This window comes from Nomascus leucogenys, chromosome 1a (genome assembly GCF_006542625.1).
Source record: "Nomascus leucogenys isolate Asia chromosome 1a, Asia_NLE_v1, whole genome shotgun sequence".
NCBI classification, from domain to species: domain Eukaryota; kingdom Metazoa; phylum Chordata; class Mammalia; order Primates; family Hylobatidae; genus Nomascus; species Nomascus leucogenys.
The window spans coordinates 51,964,543-51,985,176 of NC_044381.1; the positions used below are offsets into that span (position 1 = coordinate 51,964,543).

The 20,634-nt window shown below is 41.8% G+C and overlaps 1 protein-coding gene across 4 annotated transcripts in view; it reads left to right on the forward strand.

The window, feature by feature from the left end:
• Positions 1-20,634, forward strand: part of TLE1 (TLE family member 1, transcriptional corepressor) — a 106,610-nt gene that overhangs the window by 47,748 nt on the left and 38,228 nt on the right. For all 4 annotated transcript variants that reach the window (XM_030809559.1, XM_030809564.1, XM_030809578.1 and 1 more), the window contains exons 7-8: positions 7,694-7,898; positions 8,630-8,646. In XM_030809559.1, coding sequence (XP_030665419.1) covers positions 7,694-7,898; positions 8,630-8,646 — 222 coding nt within the window. The remainder of the gene's footprint in view (positions 1-7,693; positions 7,899-8,629; positions 8,647-20,634) is intronic.

The window sequence follows — 20,634 nt, forward strand, 5'->3', positions numbered from 1 at the left end:
CAACCTCTGCCTCCCAGGTTCAAGCAATTCTCCTGCCTCAACCTCCTGAGTAGCTGGGATTGCAGGCATGCGCCACCACACCCGGCTAATTTTGTATTTTTAGTAGACACTGGGTTTCTCCATGTTGGTTGGGCTGGTCTCAAACTCCCAAACTCAGGTGATCCGTCCACTTCGGCCTCCCAAAATGCTGGGATTACAGGCGTGAGCCACTGCGCCCAGCCTGAGGTGATACTTCATTGTGGCTCTGATTTGCGTTTCCTTCATGATTAATGATATTGAGCATTTTTTGTATATCTGTTGGCCATTTGTATGTCTTCTTTGAGAAATGTCTGTTCAGGAGGTCCTTTGCCCATTTTTAAATTAGGATACTTATTTTTTTATTTTTGTACTATTGAGTTTTTTGGATGTTAAACTCTTACTTGAGGTATGGTTTGCAAATATTTTCTCCCATTCCTTAGGTTGCCCATGCATCATTTTCTCTGTGCTCCTGCACTGAGATGGGGCCTTTAGTGGATTGTTATTTTAGTTTTTATTATTGTCTTCAAGTGGCTGGAGAATTCTTGGCCCCATAAGCAGTTTCTCCCTGTTTATCACCCTTGCCCCTCTTTACGTGAGAGGCCATTCACATAATGGGAGGTTTTGCGATAACTCCTGCAGTAGTGTCCTTGATGTTTTCTGCTGCCAGACAGCTCTTTTCCACGTGTTTACGTAGCATACCAGTTTTCTTCTTCTTTATTTTTATTTATTTATTTATTTATTTATTTATTTTGCTGTCTCCCAAGATAGGAATTGAGTGTTTTAAGGAACAGGGAAATAGCAGAAATCAAGGAAGAGTGATTTGGAGAGAACTGTCAACAAACACTCCTCACATTTTTGTCCCCTTAGAAAAAAGTGTTTAAATACCGGGTGCTATAAATGCCACTTACTGTCACTCTTAGCATCAGAGGTGCCATTTAGGGGCATGATTTTAGTTGAGGTTGGGTTAAGTCTGTGACTTTTATGATACAGTTTTTCTTGGGGTTACAAAGCGGGTGAAGTTTCAGAAATTAGAGTTGATTCCATGGTTGGTGGTAAGGAGCTTAGCTTCCGGTCAGGAGAAGGTGGGCATTGTCATTGGCCTGTGTTTTCATACTGGGTGTCCTTCCCAGTTGTTAGAGGCTACAACAACATGGTGATAAGCCATGTGCTGTGACTGTGTGTAGAAACTATACCATTACAGTAACACTCTGAATGTAAACAGCAAAGTCAGTTTCATTATAGTAATATGATTGACCCAAGCTGCACTAAGTAAAATGTGAATTAAAATTCTCAATGCGTGGCTGTTGTTTGACATGGATGAGATCGCTTTATTCCTTGTGGGTTTTCAGTATCATTAACTCAGGGTTTGGCATTTGTTTTATTTGTCTCACTCGCAGCCTATTCAAATGATTTTGGTTAGAGCAAGTGCATTGATCTCTTTATCCCCAAATCTGAACGTTTGTCATTCCCTTTAGGGCCCTAGAACACCAGTATGTAAAATTTCCCAGTGTAGTCCTTTCTGGAATTGCTTTGTAAAATACAAGGATTTTTTTTTTTTTAATTTTTGAAATCGTTAGTGGAATCAGCTTAAGAAAGCAGATGTTCGTTTTTTTGTGTTGTGACAGGGTACTCAGATGGCGATGAAGGGACAGTAAATGTGATTGAATGTTGAATAGTATTTTTATTTTTTAAACAAGAATTTGGCAAGTCACTTAGCATACAAGAACATGAATTCTAATTAATGGCACAGAATCTCAGCTTAGGTCTAAATTCAAGTTAGTGAACCTTAGCACTGTTGACATTTTGGGCAGGATAATTCTCTGTGGTGAGGGCTGTCCTGTGCATTGTAGGATGTTCACAGCATCCTTGGCCTTCACCTACTAGATGCACCAGTAACATTCTTTTCCCTCACCCGCAGTGACCTCCACACATGGCCATATGTCCCTGAAGCAGGGAGGGGAGGGGTGTCAAAATTGGTTGTGCTTGAGAACCAGTGGTCTAGAATCAGAGCCTGAGAAACCAGCTATATTGCTAGAAACTGTCATTGCTTATCAAAAATGCTTTTTCTCGGCTGGGCGCGGTGGTTCATGCCTGTAATCCCAGCACTTTGGGAGGCCAAGGTGGGCTGATCACTCAAAGCCAGGAGTTCGAGACTAGCCTGGCCAACATGGCAAAACCCCATCTCTGCTAAAAATACAAAAATTAGCTGGGTGTGGTGGTGCTCACCTGTAATCCCAGCTACTGTGGAGGCTGAGACACAAGAATAGCTTGAACCCAGGAGGTGGAGGTTGCAGTGAGCCGAGATTGCACCACTACATTCCAGACTGGGCGACAGAGCGAGACTGTCTCAAAAATAAATAAATAAATAAATAAAATAAAAATAAACATAAAAAAAACCTTTTATTAATCACTTTACAAACTTTTGCATGTGTGTTCTATGTTGTATAAATCTACAAGCATTTTGACTTTTAAACAAATTTCCTAATTACTATAAACTAATGCCTAGATAGAAGAATAAATTTCCTCATCCTTCCTGTCATGTTGAAAAAAACATCTTGCAGTTTTCCAAATGATACGGGCAGGTTTTGGTTAGAGAGGACAGATGCAAGCCAGCTGTGGTAGCTTACGCTTGTAATCTAGCACTTTGGAAGGCCGAGGCAGGAGGATTGCTTGAAGCCAGGAGTTCTAGACCAGCCTGGGCAACGTGGTGAGACCCCATCTCTGTAAAAAAATTAACCAAGTCGTGGCCAGGCACAGTGGCCCACACCTGTAATCCCAGCACTTTGGGAGGCTGAGGCAGGAGGATTGCTTGAAAACAGGAGTTCCAGACCAGCCTGGGCAACATGGTGAGACCCCATCTCTATAAAAAAAAATTAGCCAAGTGTAGTGGTGCATACTTGTAGTCCCAGCTAAGAATGTACTTAGGAGGCTGAGGTGGGAGGATTGCTTGAGCCCAGGCATTTGAGCTGCAGTGAGCCATGATTGCACTGCTGCACTCCAGCCTGGGTGACAGAGTGAGATTTTGCCTCAAAAAAATGCATGTATCGGCTGGTGTGGTGGCGCACACTTGTAATCTCAGCACTTTGGAGGCCGAAGTGGGAGGATCACTTGAGGTCAGGAGTTCCAGACCAGCCTGGCCAATATGGTAAAACCTCATCTCTACTAAAAGTACAAAAATTAGCTGGGCGTGGTGGTGCGCACCTGGAATCCCAGGTATTTGGGTGGCTGAGGCAGGCGAATCGCTTGAACCCAGAAGGAGGAGATTGTAGTAAGCTGAGATTGTGCCACTGTACTCCAGCCTGGGCGACAGTGAAGACTCTGTCTCAAAAAAAAAAAAAAAAGTGTGCGTAAATTCTCCTGATTGGCAGAGCTATTGGGTTTTGGCTATATAGTAGTATCAGTATCACTTTTTCCTAAAATATATTCAAGTAGCATCCATACTTTTTCCTTTTGTTGAAGGTGATAAGTACCAGATTGTCTCAGGTAAGCCTTGTTGAGAGAAAATGGGCTTCCAAAGACAGATCGGACAGAGGAGCGCTGTCCTTTTGGAGATAGCTGTTTTACTCTTCTAGATTTGGCCCCTCTACTCATTTAAATAAATATTTTAGAAATGACACGTTGTGTTTATAATGTTAAGCATCTACTTCTGAGAAAAACCAGAGCCAACACTGTTAGCCTTGATTCTTCTTGACATGCTTCTTTGGAAGAGAGCTGGGAGCAAGGGATAACATCCTTTTGCAAATGTAGGACAGACATTGAGAAGGGGGGACAGGAGATGGTACTCATGCAGTCTAAGAGTAAACTCCCCCATCAACTGCCATTAGGCCTGTTGGTGAGGGTGGATTTGTCTCTGTGTATGTAGTATCAGGCGTTCTCAAGAGCATCTGGTTAGCTGAGCAGCAGGGGAAATGCGAAGTCTTCAGTAGAGAACGACTTTGCCCTTTTCCTTTCTTATTCTGGAGAACATGATTGAGCTGCTGGGGTTACAGGAGAAATGTTGTCCTAGGAAACAAAAGGTTTGTAGCCCTCATTCTGGCTCTGAGCCCCGTAGCAAGCCTCTTGGCTTTGAGCCAGTATCATCTGTGAAATGGGTAGGTATCACGATACCTACCCTCTTTGCCTCAGATGTGTTCCAAGCTTGTGCCAGACGGTGGACACTTAGATATTATCTAGGAGCACTGCCCTGCAGAAACAAGAAGTCGAATATGAGGTGGAATGGCCACATTTCCTAGAATCACGACATCTTCAGCAGTTGTGATCCATTTGATTGTTACTTAGTACTCCTTTCAATTTGATAGGATTTTGCTTAAAAAAAAAAAAAAAAAAAAAAAAAGCTTTCATTGTAGCCAAGCAATGGATGGAAGAACCCAGTTACCTCTAGTAACAGTGAGCTGTTTGTTCAGGGGACCTAGAAGGTCAGATTAGGGTAGAGCTGGAAGTTACCCATGGCCAGTTAGGCTGTTGAATGTTGCTGTTGATAGATATTAGTCAAACTGTTGGGTTTAACCACAGAAGTTTACTTCACAGCTGTGGCAAAGCCCCATTATGTAAGCCAACACCTCTTCACAGTAAGATATCAGAATCTGCTCCCAGTTCATCTTTTTTTTTTTTTTTTTTTTTTTTTTTTGGAGACTGAGTCTCACTCTTGCCACCCAGGCTGGAGTGCAGTGGCATGATCTCAGCTCACTACAGCCTCTGCTTTCCAGATTCAAGCAATTCTCCCACCTCAGCCTTTCAAGTAGCTGGGATTACAGGCATGCACCACCACGCCCAGCTAATTTGTATATTTTTAGTAGAGACAGGGTTTCACCATGTTGGTCAGGCTGGTCTCAAACTCCTGACCTCAAGTGATCCACCTGCCTCAGCCTCCCGAAGTGCTGGGATTACAGGCATGATTCACCTTTCCCAGTTCATCTTTCTGAAAGCTAGCTTGGATTTATGGGAGAGGAAATCTTTCTTTTTTCTTTTTTTTTTTTTTTTTTTTTTTTTTTTTTTGAGACGGAGTCTCACTCTGTCGTCCAGGCTGAAGTACAATGGTGTGATCTCAGCTGACTGCAACCTCTGCCACTCGGGTTCAAGTGATTCTCCTGCCTCAGCCTCCCGAGTAGCTGGGATTACAGGCATCCGCCACCACACCTGGCTAATTTTTGTATTTTTAGTAGAGACGGGGTTTCACCATCTTGGCCAGGCTGGTCTTGAACTCCTGACCTCGTGATCCACTCGCCTTGGGCTCCCAAAGTGTTGGGATTATGGGGTGAGCCACTGTGCCTGGCCGGAAATCTTTACTTTCTTAGTATCTAAATATTACCAGAGTATGTTTGGTCTGACATGAGAGTCCCACCCTCATCTTCTGGTGACTCCATTCTAGATTTTTAAGGGAGTGAGGGAAGCAGGGAGAGGGGTGAGAGGGTGGCATCCTCCACCCTGCAGTTAGATTCCTTCCCCTCTGCTTAGCCTCTCTCATCTTCTTTTAATTAGTGCCGTCCGTAATTACCCGCTGCACTTGCTTGTGTATGCATCATTGCATTTCCCCCTCCAGAAGCCGGACATAGCTCTTACTCTCCAAGTAATGATAGTAATTGCTGGTAGGGCAGTCCTGTTCCTTATCCTTCTCCAAGCACATTTCTTATGGCAGGTGTCTAGTTCCTAATTAAGTGCTAATGAGCATGCCTAGTGGACCGTGATGCCACTGCAAGCTTCTTCAGTTTTATGTCTCACTATTGCCAAGCTTTTAAAAGGTGACAGAGCAAGAATTAGTGTCTTTGGGATGACAGGAAGGTGATTTTATGCATAAAGAAATTGTTATTATGATCTCAAATGGTGAATGAGTAGTTTATACTTTCCAAGAATGCTGTGAATGCTGCCTATTCTGACCTCACCCCCTTTTCCATTTTGCTTCTAATTAGAACCGTGCTCTCTTTGAAAAGAATGAAAGTTTATAAAGATGGTTGGCTGGCTCTTAGACATTTTTATTTATTTATTTTTAAATAGAGATGGAATCTCCTTATGTTGCCCAGGCTGGTCTCAAACTCTTGGGCTGCAGTGATCTTCCTGCCTTGGCCTCCAAAGTATTGGGATTATAGGATTATAGTGAGCCACTGTGCCTGACCCTAAACATTTTTAGAAAGATTGGAGTGCTTGAAACTTCATTGTAAAATTTCCACAGACACTGATTTCCGCCTTTAAGATGATGTTTTCTCTAACTTTTGAGGCTGGGGACTGTGTTCGGGATTCCGTTAAAAATCAGTGGTCTGGGTAGAAATGACTGAAGATCTGGCATGAAGATTTAATATATTCAGTGCACGCAAAGGGATAATAAATAAAATGAGTAATTGAGTCCCAAGGAAGTGAGCACAAATCAGAATCTGGAGAATTTTCTAACATTACACCTTAGAAATTGAGACTTAATCGTTTTTACTGTCTCATCAAAAACAAGTTTTATATTGGACAGCTGAAATGTGGCCAGATTCATGGTGCAGGGGCCATTTCTTGGATACTTTTTCATGTCATACAATGTGCTTTTAAATATAATGTATAAGAGCAGTGATACTGTGTAATGAGAACAGACTTAGAACTTGGAATGGGTTAAGCGATGGGGGCAAAGTGCAGTCATGGAAAAGGCATTTGGGAACGGGGGCTTGGGTCATTAGCTGGAGTCCCACACATAAGTGCTTTCCTCATCCACGGTCCTACCCATTCTAGGTCTCAGTATTTTCATCAGTCACAATGAAAGAGTGGGTTTGAGGTGTGGAGCTTGGTAGGAAGGAAAGGATAAACAAAGTTCCGTCTCTAATGTTTCTTCCAGCGGCCACAAACCTGGCTCCCTCAGATTCTCTCCCCGTCTATGGCAGCATGGTAAACAGCAGCCTTAAGAGTTACTCCTGTACTGACTGCAGTCCCCTCTCGCCTAGGGATAGAGTTTCAGCAATTTAGTCAATGCCTTTGAGCCTTCATTCCTTCTGGGAAATGGGAATTGCAATACTTCCTCACAGTACTGAGAGGGATTGATGGAATAAGGGGGCACAAGTGCCTGGGTGGTGCATGAGACACCTACCCAGATTACTGGGTCTTCCTTTCCAAATTCTGTTCCTTAGTGATAGTATTTTGGTTTTGTCTCATCATACTAGTGTGGTAAGTCAATGCAAGGGTGTAGGGTGAAATGGAGTTACCTGGTGACAGGTTGAGAGTATGGCCACTATATTGTGGGATGCATCCCCACCCCCATTTTAAACCCTCTGAAAACAGCGTGAGTCTGAAAATCTGTGGCATCTTAGATTCAGTGACATGCTGGATCTCATCCCTGGAGGCACATAAAGACAGAACTAGCTCATGTTTACTTACTGATGTAGCCAGCCTTGCTTAATAATAAACAGTTCCCCTCTCGGGGTGAGTGATACCAGAAAGTGACAGTGTAGATGTGAGGATTATATTTTGGGAAGGTGGGAGAGGTAATTGAGCAGGTGAAAGCTTTTGATGAACTGAAAGCACTAATCGCATTTTTTCCCCTTTCCTCCCTCTCTTTCTTGGCTCCTTTTGTGTGTTTGTTGAACCTCCTGTTCTGTTTCCGCCTTCCGTCCTGTCATGTCTGTTTTCCCCTGGATGCCGCCTCCATCGCCATCACTGTCACCACTACCTCCTCCTCCTCCTCCTTTTTCTCTCTCACCACCACCAACAGCAGCAGCAGTTGCAAGCTCAGCATCTTTCTCATGGCCACGGACCCCCAGTTCCCCTTACGCCTCACCCTTCGGGACTTCAGCCTCCTGGAATCCCGCCCCTCGGGGGCAGTGCCGGCCTTCTTGCGCTGTCTAGTGCTCTGAGTGGGCAGTCTCACTTGGCAATAAAAGATGACAAGAAGCACCACGATGCAGAGCACCACAGAGGTGAGAGGCCGGGCAAGCCAGATTAGGACTTTGTCCTCATACTCTTACAGTGCTGCAAAGTTGTGTGCATCGCTAAAGAGAGCCCCAACCTATACAGAGAGCAAACAATGAGATAAGAGGAACTGTCGCAAAGCTTTCCACTGAAACACAGGTCACCCTGGAAGTTTGCAGGGTTTGCTGTGGGCATCTGTAGATTTCTCGATCTCGTTAGATTGCAGGCATCTTGACATCTTGGCAACTGCCTAGTTAATGCCAGTGGCCTGTACCATATTATGGAAAACTGTTAACTGCTTAATTGGGTAATTTTCAAAGAAAGTAATGTTGTTAAATGGGGCGAAATAAGAAGTTAAATTTGAAAGTGAATGTGTTCAAATGAAAGGTTTGATAATTGCATCTGTTACTACTTAGTTTCATAGGCTTTAATTCTAGTATGCATTAAATATTGGGCAAAATTGCACTTGACTAATTTTTTGAAGAAAAGTAATTTATTCTGTCAAGAAATAAAAAATAGGCTTTGTGTATGGTTAAACTGTAAATCTTATGTTTACAAAATACTGTAATTTTCAGGAAATCACTGTATTAGGAATGTGCAATGACTTATATAAATAAAAGCCATTTTTAAAACTGTTTGGGGCTTGTGTTCTAATTATTCCCCCCTTTTTTTTATTTCTGTTCTTGCCTCTGTGTCTGAACGGGCATGTCTGTGCGTTTCTTGGTAACCTCGGGAGCAGACAGAGAGCCGGGCACAGTAAGTACTCAAACGCCTGCTGCACACACACACACATGCACACACACACGCACATATGGTCCCCTTCTGACAACGCTTCTCCACACAGGCACAGACAGACATGCACACTCTCCCTGTCTCTCTCAGTGACCTGGCTTTTTTCTTTTACTTTTTTTCCTTTAAAATTTCTTTTTCTTATATGACTGTTTGCTCTGCTCTTGTCTTTTTATAAAATTTGCATCGGACAAGAGGGGCATAATTTGGAGGCAACACTATTTGCTGTGATTACTTACTTGGAAATACACTTTGATCTGTATATTCCCCTGCCTCACTTTAAAAGTGTTAATGGTTGCATTCTAAGTCTGGTTGGCTGTAGTTTAAAAGAATATTCATTTTTATATCTTAAATCAGTTTTAGAGGCAAGAGATCACAATCCCTTTGTGAAGTTGGTTAGTAATGTACTATTTCTACTTAAACCAGTCATTATCTTCTGCGAATGCATCTTAGTTGCTAGGTTTCCATATCTTGTTTTCTTTGCATAATTGTCCTTGGAATGTGAACTTGATCTTATATCTATTTTAGACATAAGAACTGAGCGTACCAGTAAGCTCTTAAAAAGAAGAAAATTCAGTGGACAGGGCTGTGTGCATAGAGAGTTCATGTTTTCACCAGCCTAAGTCACACTCATTTTTCATGTGCACGTTTGATCTGTACGTGCATCTGCCAGTTAGCTCTGGAGAGACCTGTACTTAAAGTGCATCTCAAATGTTGTGTAGCAAATAGAGAGAATTCAGCCCCTTTTCAGCTGGGATAACCTACAGGTTTTGCCTCCTTTCCTTCTTTGTGAACATAGCAGCATTTTGACCATGTTTAATATGGTAAAAAACAAAAGAAAACGGGATACTGAACATTTAAATAATTGTGATAACTTTTTTGGTATAAGTTTTGGGGGGAAGATAAAAGTTCAGGGTTTTTTTTTTCCCCCTCTTCTGTGTAGAATAGTAGCTACTTTTAAAATTGTCTTTGAGACAGATCTTGGTATATTTCATGTATCTGGATGTGTTTGGTGGAGTGGGGAATGGTTGAAGGAAAAGGTAGCTAGTTTTAAAATTCTTGTCCTATAAATTTCTCTGGAAAATGTTGGGAAGGGATTGGGGGGACAAAAATTATAGCTAGGAAATCAAATATTCTACACACAGAGTGCAGATAAGTAAACAGGCTTTAGTTTATGGAGGAAGCCTTATTTTGCCATTCCAGGGTTCCTACAGATAGTCTTTTTTTTTTTTTTTTGAGATGGAGTTTTCGCTCTGTCACCCAGGCTGGAGTGCAGTAGCTCTGTCTCGGCTCGCTGCAACCTCCGCCTCCTGGGTTCAAGCGATTTTTCCGCCTCAGCTGGGATTATAGGCATGTGCCACCACACCTGGCTAATTTTGTATTTTTAGTAGAGACACGCTTTCTCTATGTTGGTCAGGCTGGTCTGGAACTCCCGACTGCAGGTGATCCACCTGCCTCAGCCTCCCAACGTGCTGGGATTGCAGGCCTGAGCCACCATGCCCGGTGAGATAGTCATCTTTTATGTCTGCTGAGTAGAGTGTCAAATTAAAAAACCTAACCCTGGATTAAATCACAGAAGAAATTTGGGGAAAGCCCATGCCCTTTAGGCTGTTAAGTGTTTTAAATCTATTGAACTTAAAGTCTAGCTTTGGGACTTCAATTTAACATGTTTTCTTCAGTACTCCTGTTTCACCTTAAATGGCTATGTTCATTGAGTGCATACCATATATGTAAGGCACTATGGGACACGCATCTGCAATTCGAGGTATGTAAGCATGCAACAAAGCCCTTTCCCAGAGAATCAAGGAGGAGTGAGTGACACAATTACTAAAAGAAGCAAGACTGGAGAAAGTTTCAGCAAAAGTTCTATAACTTACTGGTATCAGAATTGTGAAAGTGATAGCACATGGTATGTGCCTCTCTGAAATGCCAGGGGTGTGAATAGGCAGAGGTTTCCATGCTTAAGCTAGTAGAGATGTATTTTATACCTCTGTGTCTTTCTGAATTTCCGAATGTGTCTGATAACCTCCTGTTGGTATTTTTGACAGAAAAATATATGCAAGTACTTAATTCATGGGTTCATTGGAGTGGGTGGAGGGAGGGTTATTGGTTATCCCCTTCAAGAAGTATGAAGTAGTTCTTGAGTTACAGGCAACTGTGGGTTATTTTTAAGTCTATAAGTTAGGGTTAGCAGTCAACGAACTTTCTAGTTCAAATGTGGATTTATGTGTTTTGGACATGTATCCTTTTTTATATCAAATTTTTGACAAGTTCTAATCATTTCAATGAGTATTTTCAGAACAATTATATATGCTGTGTTTTCTGCCTAATTACTGCAGAAAACTGTTGGGCAATGATGATTAAAATGGGAAAACTACACCAATTGTAACCTAAATATTTAATTCAGTGCACAGAGAGGAATTAAATTGTTCACTGTCCACATAAGTGGGATTTTGCTACAGTTATATAAAATTAAGTAGCTCTTCAAACTTTGTATAAAAATGAGTATGAAAAGCAGGGGATAATGAGATGATGTGTACTATTAGTGCCTAAAATATTATAGTACTTATCTGTTTAATAAGTGGTTTGAATTAGAAAGTCTAATTTTACTTGGCAGATTAAGTCAGCCAATTGCTGTTTGCTGCTGTTTTTTAATCCAGAGAAAGGTTAAGGGTGGTTGCTACAGGCCAGTGATTTTCAAACCCTTATGGCCTCATGATCTTGATACCCTTGAAATCAAATTATTGAGGACCCTGAAGAACTTTTTGTTTATCTGGGTTATATTTTGATATTTACTGGGTTAATATTTTGATTCTTGATATTTACTGGGTAAGAAATAAAAAAAATTTAAATCACTTAAACAGATGAAGAGCTACTTAATTTAAATTGTGTTAATACAAATAACATTATTAATGAAAAATAACTCTTCCAAAACAAAAAAAATTATAGTGGAAAGAGTGGCATTGCTATGTATGTCTACAAATGTCTTGAATGCCTTGTAGTTTATTTAGTTTTAAAGAGGATAGCTGGATTCTCATCTTCTGCATTCGCTCTTTTGTGGTATTTAGTTGATGTTTAGGAAGAAAATCTGCCCTCATAGATTTGCGAGGGTCTCTGGGACCCTTGAGGGATCCTTGGACCAAAGTCTAAGAACCTTGGCCATAAATAAGATGAACTCCTTACTGTTTTTTTTCTTCTTGTTTGTCTTTCTATATTGAACATACTATATACGAAGTGCAGAAATCAGAGACTGACGGGATCCACAGGGAATGTGGGTGTGTATGGATTTTTATCTGTGAGCGTAAAACTGGTTGGTAGGTAGTTTGTTTATTTTTAGTGGCAGAAATTAATTTGCTAGTTAAAGATTTTATTGTAGGAAAACAAATGAGCCTTAAATAAGCAATCTGTTTTAATGTGAAGCCTAGGAAATAGAAGTGCAATCAGTGCACTGCATAACAACACTTCCGTCAACAGTGGATTGCATATATGATGGTGGTCCCATAAGTGTATAACACCGTATTTTTACTGTACCTTTTCTATGTTTAAGTGTGTTTAGATACACAAATACTTACATTGTGTTTTAGCTGCCTGTAATATTCAGGACAGTAACATGTACAGGAGCAGTAGCCTAGGTATGTAGTAGGCTATACCACCCAGGTTTGTGTGAACACACTATTTGATATTTGCACAATGATGAAACTGGCTGACATGGCTTTCTCACAAAGTATCCCTGTTGTTCAGTGACACGTGGCTGTTCTAAGAGTGAAAGTTTTTATGGAAACTACCTTAAAGTTTCTTATTTCTGAAAGGGATGAATGATAAAGCTAGCAACTTTACAGAGGTTTTGCTTTGGTTTAAAAAGTTATTTTGGCTGTTTTAAAATTTTGATATCTGTTTTTTCTTATATAAGTGCAGCTCTTGAGCAGAGAAATATGAAATGACCTAAAAAAGGCCATTATTTCTTAGTAGCATTCAGTAGTAATAAAAACATAACTTTAGATATTTTAATTAATTTAAGGCTAAATTACATTAAATTTTGCCTGAAAGGAATGCTGTTTTTATCTCCTTGAAAGAGAGAATTGACAAAAAGTTGTATGGTTTAAAAAAATTTATAATAGGGCATGCTTTTAAATACTTGAGTCATTTGACAAATATTTGTTGAGCCCTGACTATGTGCCCAAGTACTGTTTGAGGTACTTCGTATACTTGCTATCATTTTGCAGTGATCCCTTTTATGTCACAGTTAAACGTTTGTTGAATGTAAGGCACTGAAATACCTAGCCACTGTGATCACTGTTTGAAAAGGGAGGAGACACTGGGGGAGACCCCAGAGCAGACGGTGTGTAGACCTACACAGTAGCATTTATGGATGGACTGGGTGGGTCTGTGCTCATTTGCAGAATTCTGGGGAGAGATTGTAACTCATCAAATTCTCAAAAAGGGGTTCCTGACTTAGAACAGTCTAAGTGCACCACGCATCGCTCTTTCAGGTCATATGGCACAGCACCATGGTTTTATCAAGGAGGCTGGGTGCATCCAGTCACATAGTTACTTAGTTAACAGAGACTGAGAGTTAGTAATCTGAGGGACCATGTTGTCACTCTGTAACTGACTTCTAAAATCACCAGGAGTTTGTATTTAGAACTTACCTAGAGATAATTATGACAGACATCACCTTGTTTTATATAAGGTGGTTTCTTTTGTTACTCTTCTCTAGCTGTTCTTGACTAGTTAATTGTCAGAGGCAGGACCAAATCCTAGTTAGGACCACCCATCCATCACTTTTTCTCAAAATGACAACATTATAGAAGGCAAGGAGGAGTTAAGATGTGAGGCTTGCTTTGGAAAAGAATACTGTTGGTCTTTTTCTGGGGAAAAAAAAAAAAATCACATTCTCTCCCAGAGGCCCATGGGAACCATGGCGGCATCAGGGGTGGTAGAATGAACATGAGTTTTGTACAAAGGCAGACCTGAGTGGAATTCTGGCTACACAGGCAAGGCTTTTTCATCCTTTTGTGCCTTCCTAGTCCCATCTATAAATGGTGATAGTAGTGGTTGCCTCACAGGGAGGGGGTTAGGAGGCCTCAGGTGGGAGGGTAGCAGACAGCATAGAAGGTGCTTAGGGAATGCCCTCCTCCCACTGCCATTTTTAGAGTAGCAAGACAGCAGTAAATGCATCATTCATTACATTCAGTGCAGTTACTTCTGGGTTTCTCTCCTATTTATTTTTTAAATTAAAACAATTTTCTTTTAATTTTTGTACAGTCAGAGTCTCAGTATGTTGCCTAGGCTGGTCTCAAACTCCTGGCTTCAAGTGATTCTCCCACCTTGGTCTCCCAAAGTGCTGAGATTACAGGGGGGAGCCACCGCACCCAGCCTTGGTTTTCTCTTCCTTTTTAAAATACACATTACACAGGCAGTTACGGAAATAAGGGTCCACGTGCCAAGGTGGCAGTTACTGATGGTTCTTAGCATGTCAGCACCGTGAAACTGATCTCAGCTGCTTATTAACTTGATCACTTTCCTGATAATCAAATTTCTCAAAAGTAGACACAGCCTAGGAGGTGCTATTTTTGCCTAAATATTTATGAATTAATCTTGACCTGACATGTTAAGAGATTGCCTGGAAATAAAGGCTAAAACTGAGATGAGTCACCTAAAATTTCAATTTTTGGGCACAATGGCAAACACTTAAGTTTTCTTAAGCAGTCTCCTGGGCAGGTTTCCCTTCTGGCCAAGTTTAAAACTCTGCTTAAAAAAATGGGTCTTCTGCCGGGCGCGGTGTCTCACGCCTGTAATCCCAGCACTTTGGGAGGCCGAGGCGGGTGGATCAAGAGGTCAGGAGATCGAGACCATGGTGAAACCCTGTCTCTACTAAAAATACAAAAAATTAGCTGGGTGTGGTGGCGGGTGCCTGTAGTCCCAGCTACTCGGGAGGCTGAGGCAGGAGAATGGCGTGAACCCGGGAGGCGGAGCTTGCAGTGAGCTGAGATTGTGCCACTGCACTCCAGCCTGGGCGACAGCGAGACTCCGTCTCAAAAAAAAAAAAAAAAAAAATGGGTCTTCTTTGAGAAAGTTGGCATCACTGCTGTGAGTAGGGTGAACCCTTGAAGGGAAAGCCCCAGTGGTTTCTAGATTGTCAGGAGCCTGTACCAGGTAGAGGCGTCTGTTTACTGTGGATGCAATAAGTCAGGTGGATATCGGGGCCTTGGTGGGACTGGATTAACGTTCAGGTTTTATCTCACTGTGGTTACAGTGAAAATAGGGCATCTTTACTCTTAAAAACAACAACAACAACAACAACAAAAAGTGAGAGGAGAATTTTTCCCTCCAAAACCTCTTTTTGACTTGAGTTTGTGCTCTGTAATTAGAAAACCTACAACTGTGAGCAGGTTTTTTTCTTTTGTCCCTATAATCTTTTTATCATTTCCTCACTGGGTGGACAACAAACTCTGTGTCCTCATCTTTGAGATAAGGAGGTATAAATGTAAGTGCTGTCAGATATACAGATGACTTAGTCAAGTCCTGACCTAATGGCTTTGTAGTTTCAGGGCCATTTCTTGCATTAGCAAGTATCTCCACAGGGGCTGGAGGGCAAAGAGGCACAGAAACAGCTAAGCAGCTCTTAGACACCATGCTTTCAAAAAAGCTTTGACATAGAGATTTTGTTTTTGCTGTGATTAGGTCCTGAGTTGGGGGATGGCAGTGTCATGAGGTTATTTAAATTTAATTTTAAATAATTGTATTTCTTGTCTGCTGCAGAGTTTGTTTTGCTTTGCCTGGAGGAGGGTAGAAGGGCCAGCTACAAATGAGAGGGTGGTGACGAAGGCATCGTGGTTTTAGCACCCTGTCCAGCCTCAACATTAACCGGCCCTGTATGTCACCTGCATGGCTATCTTTCCATGAGTCCTCCTGACTGAGTCATCCATCTGCATTCTACAGTGATGAGTTGCAAAATCGAGTTGCAGGAATGCACTGGTTCTTCCCCATAGTTTGCATTTAAACTGTGTGAAACATCAATGTGTGCCCTTCAGAATGGCTGCACAGGCAGGGTTCTGAGATATGATATGGTTGCCAGTGGACAGATTTTCAACTTTGTCCATGTTGTTAACAAGTGGGGATCTCATTAGTTTTATGGGTTAAAAATACATTAGTCGAAGTGTTAGGCAGAGTACGTGAATGACCAATTGGACCGTAGCAAAAAGTACAGCGCAGGGTGATGGCTTAATTGACACCAGGTGTAGATGGAGAAGGCACACAGATGTGATGGGGTGCGTCGTTACCTAATTGTTTTAATGTTCACCGAGAAGTTAATTGTCAGTGTGGAGTGTGCTAGTAAATTAGGTTCCTACTGCCTTAGTGTAACTGAGGATAAATGAGGTGTCACGAGTTTCCAATCTGTACCTCTGACACAAACACTTTTCCTGCCGGGAGGAGAAAGTTCCCAAGGGGAATCAGCATGGCAGCTAAAGAAATCCATTTGAATAATGTGCTTTATTTTTGCATTAGGGAAACCTGTTTTGCTTTTGCTGTATGCATGAATGGGTTTTCCTTTCCATTTTGCTGCTGGTGGTTTCAGGGTTCATATTTGTTGGCAGAGAAGTTGCTTGGAGGTCTTAGGATTCATGAAGGCCTCTGTAGCTAGTGCTTGGTAGCATTGACAAGGCAGCATTTTATTAAAGTTGCTTTTTTTTTTTTTTTTTTTCATAGTTTCTGGGGTTACTTTCCAGAACATGTCAGTAGATGTGAACAACCATTACTTGGAACAAGACTATAAAGACTGGTTTTTATCCTTATTGAAGTGGCTGGGTCTTTGCTACCTTGGTCTTGAATAGGTGTTTGGAGCATGAAATAGACACATCACTTGTGTTGAATGGTCAGGATAAAGTAATACAGAGTCCCAATCTTAACATTTTGTTTTGATGCCAGTGGGTGCTCTCTGAGGTCCAGTCAACCCACCTACTTACATTGTAAGTTCTTACACGAAGGTATGGTTTCATAATTGTGTTGGAATGTTTAGTTTTGTTTTATTTTAAAAGAATATATTAGCCTATCACATCCAGGAAATTCAAACACTTCGCCAATTATCTAGTTACCTTGAGGCCCTTGAGCTGCCACAAGGAGAGATCCTGGTGTGTGTTTAATAAAACATGGTTCCCACAGTTAGGAAATTGTGCTCAGAATTTGTCTCAGAATGCACACAGGCTGTAATATTAGCAGATCTGCCATTCCTCTTTTCTTCTGACCAGTTCTTTTGCTGTCATAGTCATTCTATTCTGTCATCCTATTAGTGCAAGTTAGATGTAACCGTTAGGAAGCATATATTAATAAATTGCAATTTGCTTGTTGCCAGTGAAGATGCCCTCTTGAGATTTGGTGTTCTCACAGAATTCCAGATTTTCATGAGAGAGAGAGTCTCTTCTTATGGAGTATATGGTTTCTCTGTTCTTGCACCTCATCTAATCATCTCATGTACTTTCTATATAAAAGTTATGCCAGTTCTGCCCATTTTTGGACCCTCTTTATGTTTCTGATACTGAGCATTCTAGGAGGATCTTTTCTTTTAGACTTGTCAGTTATGCTTCTCCCTTTATGTTTTACTTGACCCTGTACCCACAAGTGTATGCCACACGTAGGTGTAGAAAATTATTTGGTTTTAGAATTTTAGTTTGTTTTGAACAGTGTGTTTTCAGCTGATTTGCCCAGGTTTGTAATGTCCTCCGTGAGCTGTATAACTCCTATTTTGAGTTTCTATAGAAGACATAAATAAGGTGATTTTGTTTATTATTTTTTTTAAATTTAAATAAAGGAAAACTTACGTACAGTCTAGAAACCTCAGTCCTTGGGACACTTGTAATAGAAGTCTGCCCAACATTTACAGTCTTTAAAAAATCCTGGCAGATATTTACATTTTACCAGCTGCAAGGTGAAGTAAAACATTGGGTTTCTTGGCTGGAATTAGAGTATATCAGTCAGTATAGTAACACTGGTTCTCATGTGGATCAAAAAGCTGATTCTTGATTAAATATTTATTTGGCAAATAAATATTTGAAAAATGAATTCTACTTGATGAATCCTGTTTGGTAGATTAAAATCTTTCAAAATATAGACTCTAGGAAGAGGTGTCTGCAGTGGCAAATAGGTCTGTAGGATGATTACCTGCAGTGATTGGCATGCCATGAAGCCTGTGTGTACCTGGGCTGCTTTGTCACTCTCTGCTGAGGCCTTTTTCAGTGTTAATTTTGGGTTCTGAGTGGCAAGGCAGGAATTTGGGACTATTCCTAGTTCATTTTAAAGTAGACTTTAAAATGTTCGTTTAAAAATTACACGTTTCTAGTTTTGGTATGGAAGGCATCTAACCTGATTAAAGCAAGGCATTCTGTTGGTTAGGAGGTGGGTCAGAGAAACCATGTGTCAGGTATTATGTCACATGAGAATGTTAAGTGCAGTAGTTGAAAGAGCCAGGGTGGATTTCAAATAAGTTTTTGGGTACAAGTGTTCCATGTATGTAAACTTGAGTTTAAAAATCACTCTTCTGAGAGGGGAGGCACTTTGGCTGTAATAGGAATCAGCAGGTGGTGGACAGAGCCGCTTGGCCTCAGGCAAATCACCTCTGTCTCTGGACATCCTAGTCCTCCAGATTAAAGGAGCAGGAGGAGGAGGAGGAATGAAATGTCTCAGTGGTTGCTTCGGCCTCTTCTCAGGTTTGATTCCAGTTATTTTCTGTATTTAGAATGCATGACCATTTTTATTTTTTTGATTTTTATTTTTCATTTTATTATTTTTTTGAAACAGACTCTCACTCTGTCACCCAGGCTGGAGTGCGGTGGCGGGATCTCTGCTCATTGCAACCTCCGCCTCCCAGGTTCAAGCAATTCTCGTGCTGCAGCCTCCTGAGTAGCTGGGATTACAGGTGTCTGCTACCACCCGGCTAATTTTTTTTTTTTTTTTTTTTTTTTTAAGGTACAGATGGGGTTTCACCATGTTGGCCAGGCTGGTCTCGAACTCCTGTCCTCAGGCGATCCGCCTGCCTCGGCCTCCCTAAGTGCTGGGATTACAGGCATGAGCCACCGTGCCCGGCCTCCTGACCATTTTTAAATAGCTTAGTACAAAGCAACCTCTGTTTCATTCTTTTGCAAATGGTGTCCTCCTAAATGTTGCCCCGATTTGTTAGATTTGGACCCAGACAACATAGCATTCGAAATTTTGGAGGATCAAAATGACAATTTAGTCAATACCCAGGTTTAATCTCTGAATTCTCAAAATATCTATAAAGTAGCTCTTAATGGCCATCAAAATGACTGTATTCTACCCTGGAGCCATAAGCAACACACAGTAGGGGGTGCACGAGGAGAAATCACTACGTGAGGGAAAAATACCTCAAGAAATGCAGTACCCACAAAGTCACTTTTGGGTTTCTGGAAACAAATGAGGGACTCATGAAGGTAAGGGTCCCCCAGGCAGTAGTTTAAAAACCAGAATGTTTGCTGTTGCTGCCAGCAAAGCTCATTAGGCTGGAACTATTTGCTCATATCAAGAACAACAATGAAAGCAGCGTCAGGGCTGGAAGAAGTCAGGGGCAATTATACACAGAAAACTGGGTTCATGGGAGCAAGAGTAAAAGGAAGCGGTCTGTTTTTGGTGGGGTAGCCTTTAGGTAGAAAGCCTGCCGGGTATCCGGCAACTGCGTGGGCCAGGGATCCCTGGGTCCGAGTGTGGCGTTCCTGGGCCTTCCAGCCCACACTCTGCTGCCTTGTTTTGAGTCAGTTTTACAGCATCAAAGGTATGATGAGGCATCTTGTTTTGTAACTTGTTGAAGTCTGCTGTTGAATGGGGCCCATTTTCAGATAAGCAGGGGTGCTAATTACTAGCCCTGTCCACTACATTTGGAGGAACTTTCAGAGCTTTTCAAAACCTATTCAGATTATAAGCTTCATTTAAGCCGCTCAAGCGGAAATTACAGTAGTAACTTTGAACACATAGACGCAGAGGCCTCAAAGCTTGACAGTCTTAAAGGTCCAGCCACGGAAAGGTTATTGTTTCTAACAGAAATTGTATTGTTTCTAACAGAAGTGTAGTTTACTTTTACGTTCACAGTACCACTTGACATCATTAAACAAAAAAAAAAACAAACGAAAAAAACAAGACATTAAGAAGCTGTCTTGGAACGGCCCTGTGGCTTGGATGCGCAGTGCTGATGACAGCAGGAGGACTTGGAAGGCTGTGGAGAGAGACTTGAACTTAAAACTGGTCAGCACACACAGACTCTGTGCCCCATTTTGCTGGGCACTTGGGCGGATTTAAAGTTGAATAAGATACAGCCCTGCCCTGGATGCTGCTCAGAGTCTAGAGGAGGAGACCTCGGGGCTGAAGTAAACTAGGAGGGGTGTATTTAAACACGTTTCCCATGTGTGAACAAGCAGCTGCTGCCCTAGCCCAGCTTTTCAGAGGGCGTGTTAGCACTTTGCAAGAGTTAGGTCTCCTGCAGCCTTGTCAGCTGTGGGTCTGGGTTGGAGGGGTTGGTTTTTGGCGGACATGTATCTAGGTAATTAGTTCAGGGATCCCGCCGGCTCACCTTTCAGCCCCAAACACTGTGGTAAAGACATTACTTTGAGCTTCTCTATATTGAATTGCGTTGGTCCCTCCCAGCTGCTTTTATCTAAGCCTCCTGGCATTTGTGTAGCTTGAACGGTCATGAATAAAAGAGCCCAGCTCCTTTAGAGTCAGTCCCTGAGGCGGGCCAAGAGGCTTGGGATTGCCTTCTGGTCCCCAGTTTTGATTTCCTCCTGCATATGGTTGAGCTGGGGACAACCCTCCCATGGTGGGGTCCATGGTTTTCAGGGGAGCTTTGAGGGCTGGCCACCTGGCTGATTACCTCTGGCTGGTTAGGAATGAAACGCACGGCTTTTAAAAAGGTGCCATAAAATATTTGCTCCTGTTGTATACTGTTGCATT